At 39.6% G+C, this 13,689-nt stretch overlaps 1 protein-coding gene across 3 annotated transcripts in view; it reads left to right on the plus strand.

Annotated features, from left to right (window-relative positions):
* SCN11A (sodium voltage-gated channel alpha subunit 11) overlaps window positions 1-13,689 on the plus strand; it is a 199,528-nt gene that overhangs the window by 122,832 nt on the left and 63,007 nt on the right. For all 3 annotated transcript variants that reach the window (XM_024244941.3, XM_024244942.3, XM_024244939.3), the window contains 3 exons: window positions 1,857-2,036; window positions 3,110-3,176; window positions 12,944-13,085. In XM_024244941.3, coding sequence (XP_024100709.3) covers window positions 1,857-2,036; window positions 3,110-3,176; window positions 12,944-13,085 — 389 coding nt within the window. The remainder of the gene's footprint in view (window positions 1-1,856; window positions 2,037-3,109; window positions 3,177-12,943; window positions 13,086-13,689) is intronic.

The following is a 13,689-nucleotide window of genomic DNA, read 5'->3' on the forward strand; positions in this document are numbered from 1 at the left end:
CAGATCAGGATGAAGCCAAGGTTAGGTGTGAATATGAATTTCAGTTTATTAAAAATAAGGCTATTATAGCACACCCTTTTCCTCTCCTTCCCCTTTCCTCTCTTTTCTTTACTAAAACAAACAAATAAAACAGTTTATTATCTTCCTTCTCTGGACTCCTTTCCCCCTACCTTCTCCCCTTCCCTTCTTTTCTCTTCTATCAGTGGCTTTGGCAAACTATGAAAAGACATGGGAACTATTTAGTTGTGCTGATGATATAGACATACACTATACCATATGGCCCCAATACCTAAACTCCAGTCCTTTCAAACAGAAGCAGTAGGTTATTTTTTGAAACTTCAGAAAAGCAACTGAATAGTGATAAAGAAACTGGTAGTTAGAGGACACTTTATGTATAATATCTCTTCTCCTTCTCCTCCTCCTCCTCCTCGTCCTCCCCCTCCTTTTCCTTCTTCTTCTTTTCAAGTAGAACTTTGTTTTCCCAGGTAGATTTAGGAGCTTTCTGCATGAGCTGAGCCCCTTTTGTTTTCACGTAAGTAAATACACATTCAGGCAGTCATTTAGCAGCTTTCATGTCCCCTTCTTCATCTCCACACAGGTGAATATGTTCTCTATTTTGGCCCATTAAATGCACTGAGATGGCTGGATGCTTTTTGGAAGTAAGGGTGCAAGGTACAATCTTTTATGAGACTATGAAAAAATGACCCAGGAATCACAATCATCACTCATCCACATTTGTTGCTTTGGAGAAGCCTCTTGTTATAGATTAATCTGCCTTGGGTGACACCATAGTAACCTCTGGTTTGCCTTCAATTGGTGATATAGTAAGTGTCCCAGCTTGGCCTCCAGGTTCCTGCTATCTGGTGTCATACTTTGTGGGAAGGCCATCCACTGAGGACTTGGCCTCCCACTGTATGCTGCCATGTGCTCTCACCTCTACACTGATCAATTGAAATTTTGTCACTTAGTGTCATTCCATGCATTTCAATCACATCTGGGAGTTTATCTCTCCAGCTATCTTGAGACTCAGTGGATTGCTGAAGTTGACTTGTTCTTCTTCCAGCTCTGTCCAGTGACATCATATTGGCAGCTTGAAATCTACCATGGTGGTGAGTGGGGATCAGGATCTATAACACAGAATTCAGAAAACAAGGAAACCTGTAAATGCTATAGATCAGGGCTCTCCTGCCTCCTGCTTGAAGAGCCAGTTTTAAACATTTACTAGCATGCTACAAGATTATTTATTTTGTAACTTTGGCAGCTTAACAGTGTGCCATGGACATAGTAGGTGCTTAATAAATACTTTTTGAATGAATGAAAACACCCTATTCTAACTGGTAATCTGAGTTTTCCCTCCCAGGATATCCTCATAATTTGGGTATAGACAAATCTTCTTCTTCATCCCCTATACCCCACAATTTAGCTGTGTCTCATGGTACTCATGTACTTTGACAGTAGACAGTATCTACTAAATGTTAAATACAGGTCTATCTCATTCTGTAGTGTGGCCCCAGCTTAGGTGGTGACTTTGCAACTGTCCTCAACCTATGCCTTGAGTCCATGTGGCATGTTTCTATTCAAAGCCTCCTTGCTTTCTCCTCATAGCAGCACTGAGGCAGGCATAGGGCAGGAATAGAGAGACTGAGTCTCAAACTTGTTGACTGCTTTGATGACACTCAGCTTCCAAGGCACAGAGTTGGAGCACAAACTCAAGGCATTGGAATCATAGGCTAGGCTGGAGTCCAGTTCCAGCCTGCAATTTGACAGTTTCCGAGACTTCAGTTGCTCCTTACTTGGCCTTTGTGAGTGTCTGGCGAGGGGGATGGGCTTCTCCCCAAGCCTGTCCTCTTTCTCAGGTCTGAAGGTCATCGTGGGGGCCTTGCTGCGCTCTGTGAAGAAGCTGGTCAACGTGATTATCCTCACCTTCTTTTGCCTCAGCATCTTTGCCCTGGTAGGTCAGCAGCTCTTCATGGGAAGTCTGAACCTGAAATGCATCTCGAGGGACTGTAAAAATATCAGTAACCCGGAAGCTTATGGTAAATACCCAACCTTTCTTTCACTCCTTGGTTTTTGCATGGTTAACTTTTCCTTATCCTCACTTGTCCTGTCTTCACACTTCCCTTACAGAGTCTCTTAGCAGTAAGGGAGGACTTCATCCATCCATGGTGCTCCTGTGGGCAGATGCATTTCCTAGAGAATTGCCTCATTCTTTGGGTTGCTATGGAGAAGGAAAGTCTTGAAACCACATCCACAAGAGCAATTCTATGCTGTCCCATCCCTTTGCCTTTAGATCTCTGCCCACTTCTTTGTAATGATTTGCAGAAGTTTTCAGAATGCTTGGATTTGGCTAACGACAATCAGCAGCTTCCCAGCCCCACTCCTCAAGTATTTCTCCAATGACACATCTTTTTTTTTTTTTTTGAGATGGAGTCTAGCTCTGTCACCAGGCCGGAGTGCAGTGGCACGACATCGCCTCACTGCAACCTCTGCCTCCCAAGCTCAAGTGATTCCCCTAACTCAGCCTCTCGAGTAGCTGGGATTACAGGCATATGCCACCACATCCAGCTAATTTTTGTATTTTTAGTAGAGACGAGGTTTCACCATGTTGGCCAGGATGATCTCCATCTCCTGACCTCATGATCTCCCCACCTCAGCCTCCCAAAGTGCTGGGATTACAGGTGTGAGCCACCATGCCCGGCCAACAACACTTCTTTCAGTGCCCACCCTCTCCATGCTGAGGTTGACCCTACACCTACTCCATGTGTTATGAATCTCATATGACTACACTCTCTTGATGTCTTTCATGGGATGAGTCTGTGTCCAGCTTCCCCCAGGGAGGATCTTCGGTTCAGTATTATTTAAGAGAGGCAAAGTGGTGGTGGTGATGTCACTGCTTCCTCCTCCAACTTCTCCTTCCTTCTTCTTTTCCCTCCTTTTTTCTTGCTCCTTCTAGAGGTCTTGGGCCCCAGTTTCTCTCTGGGCACACTTCCTCTAATCATTTTAGAAGATGTAGAAACATCCATTTTCAAGCATAATCTGCATACTTACTATTCTCTTTCCTTTTGATGTTTTTTTTTAAATCTGAATTTATGACATTTTCCTCTCTCAGACCATTGCTTTGAAAAGAAAGAAAATTCGACTGAATTAAAAATGTGTGGCACCTGGATGGGTAACAGGTAAGAGGTTTATAATTTTCATTTTTCTCCCAAGAAGAGTACCTCTAGACCTTTTAGAATGGTGTGGCAAACAGTCTTTAATGACTGGTGGACACAGTGATGATAGTTCTCACATAATTATTTCATGTGTCTAAACAGGTTGGAACTTGTGTTATTAAATTAAAAAATCATTTCCTGGTGTTTAAGGCAGCTTTCCTACCTAGTTATGTTAAATTGGAAGCTTATAAGAAACCTACTGAAACAGTGATATTTTAACTTTATGGAGTAGCTATTCAAGACTTTCAAAGCTGAGAAGGGATGTTATGACTGAGAGCCCTGTGAGGCCCTTGTTTCCTGCTCAGTGGCATTGCCCTGCTGCAAGAGTATCTGAGCATGCTTCTTCTCTTTGTTGACCTGTTGACAACTATTGCCTCTAATTACAAACACAGTTGAACGTACATCCACTTACACTGGCCCCAACAGCTGCTGATCCTCTGCTCCTACAGGGAAACTTTTTTTTCTTTCAGGACAGCAGTGCTTTCTGTTGTGAAAGATTCAATTCAGTGAAGATTTATTGAGTGTATTTCAAATTAAGATAATATGCAAGGTATTCTGATGAAATAGATGACATTCATTCCTAAATTACAAATAGATAACAAGAATCTACAGAGTGCCAAGCCTTGAGTTAGCCTGAAGGAAAGCAATTATGAACAAGGCAGCTCCAGGCTTTTGGATTTGATGATGTCTTCTAGGGAAGACAGATGCATAGAAAATGCAGTTATGTGTTGCATAATGATATTTAGGTTGATAATGGATGACATATATGACACTGGCCCCATAAAATTATAATACTGTATTTTTATGGTGCCTTTTCTGTGTTTAGATATGCAAATTCTTACCATTGTGTTACAGTTGCCTACAGTATTCAGTACAGTAACACACTGTACAGGTTTGTAGCCTAGGAACCATATGTTATGCCACATAGTCTAGGTGTGTAATAGGCTATACCATCTAGGCTTGTGTGTACACTCTATGATGTTTACCCAACAAAATTGCCTAACTACACATTTCTCAGAATGTATTCCTGCTGTTAAGGAATGCATGACTACTAGAAAGTGTGATGAGTGTTATAAGGATGATGTGCAGGTGCTGAGAGGTATGATGGGGGTGTGACCTTGTCTGGAGAATTAGGGAAGGCTTCTCTCATTCCATTTGCAAGACACAATAGGCTTTAATCTAATATGAGGCTTACTGAGCTTTCTAGAATGATTCTCAACAGAACACACTGCATTGATCTTGTTGAGGATCATTCTAGAAAGAAAAACTGTCTTCCATGAAACCGGTCCCTGTTGCCCGAAAGGTCCCCAACATTTTGGCACCAGGGACCAATTTCATGGAAGATAATTTTTTTCATGGGCAGGAAGTGGGGGTGGTTTTGGGATGAAACTGTTCTACCTCAGATCATCAGGCATTAGTTGCTCATAAGGAGCATGCAACCGAGATCCCTTGCATGTGCAGTTCACAATGGGGTTCACACTCTTATGAGAATCTAATGCTCACCACTGGAGCTCAGGCGGTAATGCTCACTTGCCCACTGCTCGCTTGCTGTACAGCCCAGTTGCTAACAGGCCGTGAACCAGTGCTGGTCTGGGGCCCAGGTTTGGGGACCCCTGTCTTAAAGGGAGCCTGACAGCTGCTGCATATAGCACTTCTTTTACCCCTCACACAGGCAGACAGGTGTGGTTACCATAGGCAAAATCCAACGTGGGGTGTATAACCTAGACATGCAGAAGCAGCAGCCTTGTTTCCAACTAGTCCTTTTTTTTTTCCCAAGTCTTTTGCCTCCAAAGTCTCTTATTACAATACTATACTGCTATAAAAAGTCCAAAAAACTATTTTAGCTGTTGAAAACTCAAATAACATCAGGCACAAAATGAATCAAGTGTGATGTGTGTATGACAATAGAGAGTGGTGGGGAAAGTAGACAGGCAGAGGACACATGCCATGCTTAGCAGCAGTCAAACTTGGGTGTTTTTTTATTTCAATAGATTTTGGGGGAACAGGGGTAGTTTGTTACATGAATAAGTTCTTTAGTGGTGATTTCTGAGATTTTGGTGCACGAACTGGTCTTCTTTTTAGCTTTTATTTTAAGTTCAGGGGTACATGTGCAGGTTTGTTATATAGATAAATTTGTGTACAGATTATTTCATCACCCAGGTATTAAATCTAGTACCCATTAGTTATTTTTCCTAATTCTCTTCCTTCTCTCAACCTCCACCATCCAATAGGTCCCAGTATCTATTGTTCTTCACTGTATGTCCATGTGTTCTCATCATTTATCTCTCATTTACAACTAAGAACATGTAGTATTTGGTTTTTCTGTTCCCGCATTAGTTTGTTAAGGTTAATGGCCTCCAGCTCCATCCATGTTCTTGCAAAGTAATGGAACTCATTCTTTTTATGGCTGCATAGTATTCCATGGCATATATGCACCACATTATCTTTATCCAGTCTGTCATTGATGGGCATTCAGGTTGCCTCCATGTCTTTGCTATTGTGAATAGTGTGGCAATGAACATTCACTTGCATGTGTCTTTATGATACAATGATTTATATTCCTTTGGGTATATACCCAGTAACGGGCTTGCCAGGTCAAATGGTAGTTCTGTTTTTAGGTCTTTGAGGAATTGCCACAGTTTTCCACAATAGTTGAACTAATTTACACTCCCACTAACAGTGGATAAATGTTCCTTTTTCTCCTCATCCGTGCCAGCATCTGTTATTTTTTGACGTTTTAGTAATAGCCATTCTGACTGGTGTGAGATGGTATCTAATTGTGGTTTTGATTTGTATTTCTCTAATGATCAATGATGTACAACTGGTCTTTATAGGGCTCTTGTCTCTATAAAGGATCTTGCCAGGCACATCCTCTCAGTCTAGGTACAATATAAATGCTCCAGAGTTTTATGGTAAACCAACTCCTAGTACACAGCATTCCACACTGATCACAACATGCTCGCTTCTGAAGAGATGGCACTCTGAGAAGGCAGGTCTGTGATCGTCTTCCCAGGCAGGCTTTGGTCTGTTCTGGGCCCAGGCTAGTCTTCACCCTCCAGTCACTGCTTCCTCCCCTGCTGACTAATTCACAGTGACTACAACTCAGATCTGAAGTCTAAGTAAGAGGTTCCAGTAGATAAAGAGAAAGAATGAACAATTCCAGACAGTAGGCACAGCAAGGGTGAGCATAAGGCCTTGGAGCACAAGAGCATGTAGGGAATGATAAGAAGCCCAGCAACTTTTTGGGCAGACAGGCAAGAGAGCAGGCAGGAACAGAGACAAGAGCCAACCATGAAGGACCCAATAGCTCATCAGAGCCAACGATTTTGGTCTTCATCACAAAGGAAGCAGGAGACATGGAAAGGTTTTAGGGCAGGCAGATGACTGGGCTGATTAGACATATTTTAAAAGCCACTGTGGCTTCTGTGTAGAGAATGGATGCATAGAATAGATGAGGAAGCCAATTACAGGACTGTGGTAGAAAGAATAAGGATCATGAAGATGTACAGTGGTGATGAAGAAAGCTGGATGGATGCATTCCAGAGATGTTTAGGAGACAGAAAGAACAGGACATATCAATATTAGCCTTGAATGTAAATGGGCTAAATTCCTCACTTAAAAGGCACACAGTGGCAAGCTGGATAAAAAAGCAAAACCCAATGGTATGCTGTCTTCAAAAGACTCGTCTTACATGTAATGACACCTATAGGCTCAAAATAAAAGGAATGGAGGAAAATATACCAAGCAAATGGAAATCAGAAAAAAAGCAGGAGTTGCAATCTTAATTTCAGACAAAACAGACTTTAAACCAAGAAAGATAAAAAATAGACAAAGAAGGGCATTACATAATGGTAAAAGGTTCAATTCAACAAGAAGACCTAACTAATCTAAAGGTATATGCACCCAAGACAGGAGCACCCAGATTCATAAGGCAAGTTCTTAGAGACCTACAAAGAGACTTAGACTCCCACGCAATAATAGTGGGAGACTTCAACACAGCACTGACAGTATTAGACAGATCATTGGGGCAGAAAATTAACAAAGATATTCAGGACCTGAAGTCAACATTGGACCAAATGGACCTGTTAGACCTCTGCAGAACTCTCCACCCCAAAACAACAGAATATACATTCTTCTCATCACCACATGGCACATATTCTAAAACTGACCACATAATGGAACATAAAACAAGCCTCAGCAAATGCAAAAGAACCAAAATTTTACCAAACACACTCTCAGACCACAGCACAATAAAAATAGAAGAAAAGACTAAAAAAATCACTCAAAACCATGCAATTACATGGAAATTAAACAACATGCCTCTGAATGACTTTTGGGTAAATAATGAAATTAAAGCAGAAACCAAGAAGTTTTTTGGAACTAATGAGAACAAAGATACAACATACCAGAATCTCTGGAACACAGCTAAGGCAGTGTTAAGAGAAAATTCATAGCACTAAATGCCCACATCAAAAACTTAGAAATAACTTAACAACATCACATCAAAATGGAAAGAGTTAGAGAAGCAAGAGCAAAGCTAGCAGAAGACAAAACATAAGGAAATCCAAATAAACACAATTAGAAATGACAAAGGGGATGTTATCACTGACCCCACAGAAATAAAAATAACCATCAAAAACTACTAAAAACACCTTTAAGCACACAAACTAAAAATACCTGGACACAAACACCCTGTCAAGACTGAACCAGGAAGAAACTGATTCCCTGAATAGGCCAATAACAAGCTCCAAAATTGAATCTATAATAAATAGCCTACCAACCAAAAAAATCCCAAGACCAGATGGATCCATAGCTGAATTCTACTAGATGTACAAAGAAGAGCAGGTACCATTCCTACAGAAACTATTCCAAAAAACTGAGGAGCAGGGACTCCTCCCCAAATCATTCAATGAGACCAGCATCATCCTGATACCAAAACCTGGCAGAGGCACAACAAAAACAGAAAACTTTAGGTCAATATCCTTGATGAACATTGATGCAAAAATCCTCAACAAAATACTTGCAAACCTAATCCAGCAGCACATTAAAAAGCTAATCCACCACAATCAAGTAGGCTTCATCCTTGGGATACATGGTTGGTTCAACATATGCAAATCAATAAATGTGATTCATCAGAACTAAAGTCAAAAAATGCATGAATATTTCAATAGTTGCAGAAAAGGCTTTTGATAAATTCAACATCTGTTCATGTTCAAAACTCTCAATACACTAGATATTGAAGGAACATACCTCAAAATAATAAGAGTCATCTATGACAAACCCACAGCCAACATCATACTGAATGGGGAAAAGCTGGAAGCATTCTCCTTGAAAAGTAGCACAAGACAGGATACCCTCTCTCACCACTCCTATTCAACATAGTATTGGGAGTCCTGGACAGAGCAATCAGGAAGAAAAAGAAATAAAGAGCATCCAAATAGGAAGAGAAGAAGTCAAACTATTCCTGTTTGCAGATAACATGACTCTATATCTAGAAAACCCCGTAGTCTCAGCTCAAAAGCTCCTTCAGCTGATAAACAACTTCAGCAAAGTTTCAAGATACAAAATCAATGTACAAAAACCACTAGCATTCCTGTATACCAACAGCCAAGCCGAGAGCCAAATCAGGAATGCAATCCTATTCACGATTGTGACAAAAAAATAAAATACATAGGAATACAGCCAACAGGGAGGTGAAAGATCTCTACAATGAGAATTGCAAAACGCAGTTCAAAGAAATTAAAAATGACACAAACAAATGGAAAAACATCTCATGCTCGTGGATAGGAAGAATCAATATCATTAAGATGGATATACTGCCTAAAGCAATTTACAGATTCAGTGCTATTCGTATGAAATTATCGACGACATTCTTGACAGAATTAAAAAAATGCTATTTTAAAATTTATATGGAATCAAGAAAGAGCCCAAATACCCAAGGCAATCCTAAGTAAAAAGTATGAAGCTGGAGACATCACATTTCCCAACTTCAAAATATACAACAGGGCTACAGTAACCAAAACAGCAGGGTACTGATACAAAAACAGTCATATAGATCAATGTACAGAATACAGAGCCCAGAAATAAGGCTGCACACCTACAACCATCTGATCTTGAACAAAGCTGACGAAACAAGCAATGGGGAAAACACCCTATTCAATAAATGGTGCTGGAATAACTGGCTAGCTATATGCAGAAGATTGAACTGGACTCCTTTCTTACACCATATACACAAATCAACTCAAGATGGATTAAAGACTTAAATGTAAATCCCCAAACTATAAAAACTCTGGAAGACAACCTATGCAATACCATTCTGGACATAGAAAAGGGCAAATATTTCATGATGAAGGTGCCAAAAGCAATCAGAATGAAACCAAAATTTGACAAATGGGATCTAACTAAACTTAAGAACTTCTGCACAGAAATCAAAAACAAAAACAAAAAACAAAAAACTATTAACAGAGTAAACAGACAACCTACAGAATGGGAGAAAATATTTGCAAACTATGCATCTGTTAAAGGTCTAGTATTCAGCATCTATAAGGAAATTAAATTTACAATAAGAAAACAACTCCATTGAAAAGTGGGCAAAGGACATGAATAGACTCTTTTTTTTTAAAGAAGACTTACATGCAGCCAACGAGCATATGAAAAAAAGCTCAACATCACTGACCATTAGACAAATGCAAATCAAAACCACAATAAGATACTATTTCACACCAGTCAGAATGGCTATCATTAGAGAGTCAAAAAATAACAGACACTGGCAATGTTGTGGAGAAAAGGGAACACATATACTGTTAGTAGAAGTGTAAATTAGTTCAACCATTGTGGAAAGCAGTGTGGCAATTCCTCAAAGACCTAAAACAGAACTACTGTTGCTGGATTCATCCCCGCAATCGCATTACTAGGTAGGTACCCAGAGGAATATAAATCATTCTACTGTAAAGATACACACACATGCATGTTCATTGCAGCACTGTTCACTATAGCAAAGACATGGAAGCAACCTGAATGCGCATCAGTGACAAACTGCATAAAGAAAATGTGGTACACATACACGATGGAATACTATGCAGCCATAAAAAAGCACAAGATTATGTCTTTTGCGGGAACATGGATGGAGTTAGAGGCCATTAGCCTTAGCAAATGAAAGCAGGAAACAGAAAACCAAATACTGCATGTTCTCACTTGTAAGTGGGAGTTAAATGATGAGAACTCACGGACATAGAAAAGAACAACAGTTACTGGGGCCTACTTGAGGATGAAGGGAGAAGCAGCAAGAGGAGCAGAAAAAATAATTGTTAGGTACTAGGCTTAGTACCTAGGTGATGAAATAATCTGTACAACAAACCCCTGTGACATGAGTTTACCTATATAACAAACCTGCACATGTACCCCAGAACCTAAAATAATAGGTAAAAATAAATAAATAGAAAGAAAAAATTTGGAGATTGAAGAGGGGATGTTGGTGTGTATTTGTGTGTACAAAGCCATGTGTAAGAGAGTGATGGGAAGTGCAAAGGAGAGAAAACCGTTACAGATGTTTCTCGTATCAGTGTGAGTGAGTGATAATGTCATTAGCTGAGATGGGGATGCTGGCGGAGAGGCTTAATCACCTGTATAAGGTGATGAGAGGGTGCACCCAGAGAGGAGGAGATTGAACAAAACAGGCTTATATTTTGAATGGTGACCAAGAAATGAGGGAGATTAAATATGGTAGGTCCATCCTCAACAGACTCCTGGAAGTTAGAGGGCACTGGGACTTCACAGAATTTCCTCCAGGTCTGGTGAGAAAGAGGGCGCAATGGATGCCCTCCTCCTCAGTCACCCTAAAGCAAAACCTACCACTCACAAATTCTCACTCTGCCCACCAGGCAAATCCCAATCAGCTTGTCAGGTCCTCTGATTAAAACACATGAACAGCTCAGGCTCATCAGGCATCCGAAGAAAATCTTTGGTAAAAAGGAAGCCAAGATAAAGCCACAGAAAATGTGGCCATGAACAAAACAAGAGAACCAGAAAGGGCTCTGAAAACTTTGAATAGTGTTCTTGGTGAAATTAAAAGAGATATTATATACATAAAACAAAAAGCAGCTTGTTGTGAAAAAAGAACAGCAAAAAAAAAGAAACTTACTAGAAATTAAACATTGTTACACAAAAATCAATATTAGAACTAAAAGATAAAGTTGACAAAATAGCCCCAAAAGTAGGAAAAAGAGAACAGAAAATCTGAGAGTAAATGTCAGCTCAAAAGTCCCAACTTTTGACTAAGTAGGAATTCTACAACTAGAGCACTGATTAAACAAAAGGGAGGAAATTAGTGAAGAAATGATGCAGAGAATTTACCTGGGACTAAAGATGCAAGTCCCTGAGTGCTCCAGAAAGTATCCAACACAGTGAACGAGAAAAGACCATGCCAAGGACATTATCATGGCATTTCAGAACTTTTTGGAAAAAGATTTTAAAACTAATGGGCAAAAGAAGGTCACCCACAAAAGAACAAAAATCAAACTGGCATAAGAATTCTTAATAGCAACACAGGATAATAAGTGAGCAGTGCTTTCATATTGCTAAAGAAAAACTTTCAACTCAGAATTCTATTTCTGGCCAAACTACCAATTGATTGTGAAAATGGAATAAATATATATTCATATATGCAAAGGTTACACAATCTTCTTAAGAAGCTAATTGAGAGGTGCTCCAGAAGAATGAGGGAGTAAAACATGAAAAAGCAACATGAAAAAGCCAAGAAAAAATGTCTACTATAGCAAGAAGTTAATCAACATGAACTACAATTAATAAATCAAATATCAGTGTAAGCACTATTTAGACATACGGAGGTAGAAGAGTTAGCAGTTGTTGAATTTGGGGTGTATAAATGACAGTTAAAGAATTATACAATTGATTTCATTATAAGCTTTTTGTTGCATGTAATTTTTAAGCCATGTGCATGTATTACTTTGATTAAAATACTATTTATAAAAAAACTAAGAAATACGTACCCTTAGTACATCTTTTTTTTTTTTTTTTTTTTTTTTAGTACATCTTATAGATACACTCAATAATGTGTGTTTTGGTAATATGTGAAAAGACCTATGTTCAAAGATATTCATTGCCCAAATGTTTGTAAGAGTGAAGGGCTGTCAATTACTGAAACCTAAATATTCATCATTAGCACAGCAGTTAAATAAATCGTAGAACTATAGACATGAAAAGAAATAAGATATCTCCCTGTATGGTGATATGAAAAGAGCTCTAAACTATATTGTCCCATTAAAAAAAGCAAGGTGCAGGAGACTGTGCAAAGCATGTTCCCATTTTTGTGTATTATAAAAGTTGTGTATAGATATAGATGTGCTGTATAGTCATAGCAAACTTCTGGAAATTTACAAAAGTAACTGTTAACTATTGCCTCTAGGAAGTGGGATCAGGAGACTGGGAAGAGAGGAGGACTTAATGTTCATTGTATGTGCTTTTTTACTATTCATTGTTCACGTGTCACTGTACTCAATTTTTCAATGAAGAACTATCTTATACGAATTTATTAGCAGTTCATTACCAAAAGAGTCTTGTCAGACAGGGCAGTGGCCACTTTACAAATACTCCCTTCCTCTAGGGCTCCTGGTGTGAGCCCACGGCCCTCGGAAAAACCAGTGTCATTTGAAGGAAAGAGAAGCTTGGCTGTGGCATATATAATTATTTCTCTGTTTGTTTCCAATATCTAGCACCTGTTCCATACAATATGAATGTAAGCACACCAAAATTAATCCTGACTATAATTATACGAATTTTGACAACTTTGGCTGGTCTTTTCTTGCCATGTTCCGGCTGATGACCCAAGATTCCTGGGAGAAGCTTTATCAACAGGTTGTCTATTTATAGTCTTTTTCCTCTCTCCCTCCCTCCATCCTTTTCGTTCCCCTTCTATCACTTACCTATTTATTTACCATTTATTTATAACTACCATTCATCCCCCACTTTTATCATCTGTCTCATCTTTAACAGTTGTACTGTTAAATTCTGCCTTACTAATTCTGTTAGAAACGTCAAGAAAATTGGCCAGGCACGCTGACTCATGCCTGTAATCCTAGCACTTTGGGAGGCTGAGGCTTGAGGTCAGGAGTTCGAGACCAGCCTGGCCAACATGGTGAAACCCCAACTCTACTAAAAATACAAAAATTAGCGGGGCATGGTGACAGGTGCCTGTAATCCCCGCTACTTGGAAAGATGAGGCAGGAGAATCACTTGAACCTAGGAGGCGGAGGTTGCAGTGAGCCGAGATCACACCACTGCACTCCAGCCTGGGTGACAGAGTGAAACTCTGTCTCAAAAAAAAAAAAAAAAAAAAAGAAACTTCAAGAAAAATTTAAATGCAATATTTGGAAGAAGACCCCAAAGAACCTCTCCTCTTCCTAGAAATATTAGCCCCCTCCAGATTCCCTACTGTCTGAAGTTTTACCACTAGCACTAT

Source organism: Pongo abelii, chromosome 2, assembly GCF_028885655.2.
Source record: "Pongo abelii isolate AG06213 chromosome 2, NHGRI_mPonAbe1-v2.0_pri, whole genome shotgun sequence".
NCBI lineage: Eukaryota > Metazoa > Chordata > Mammalia > Primates > Hominidae > Pongo > Pongo abelii.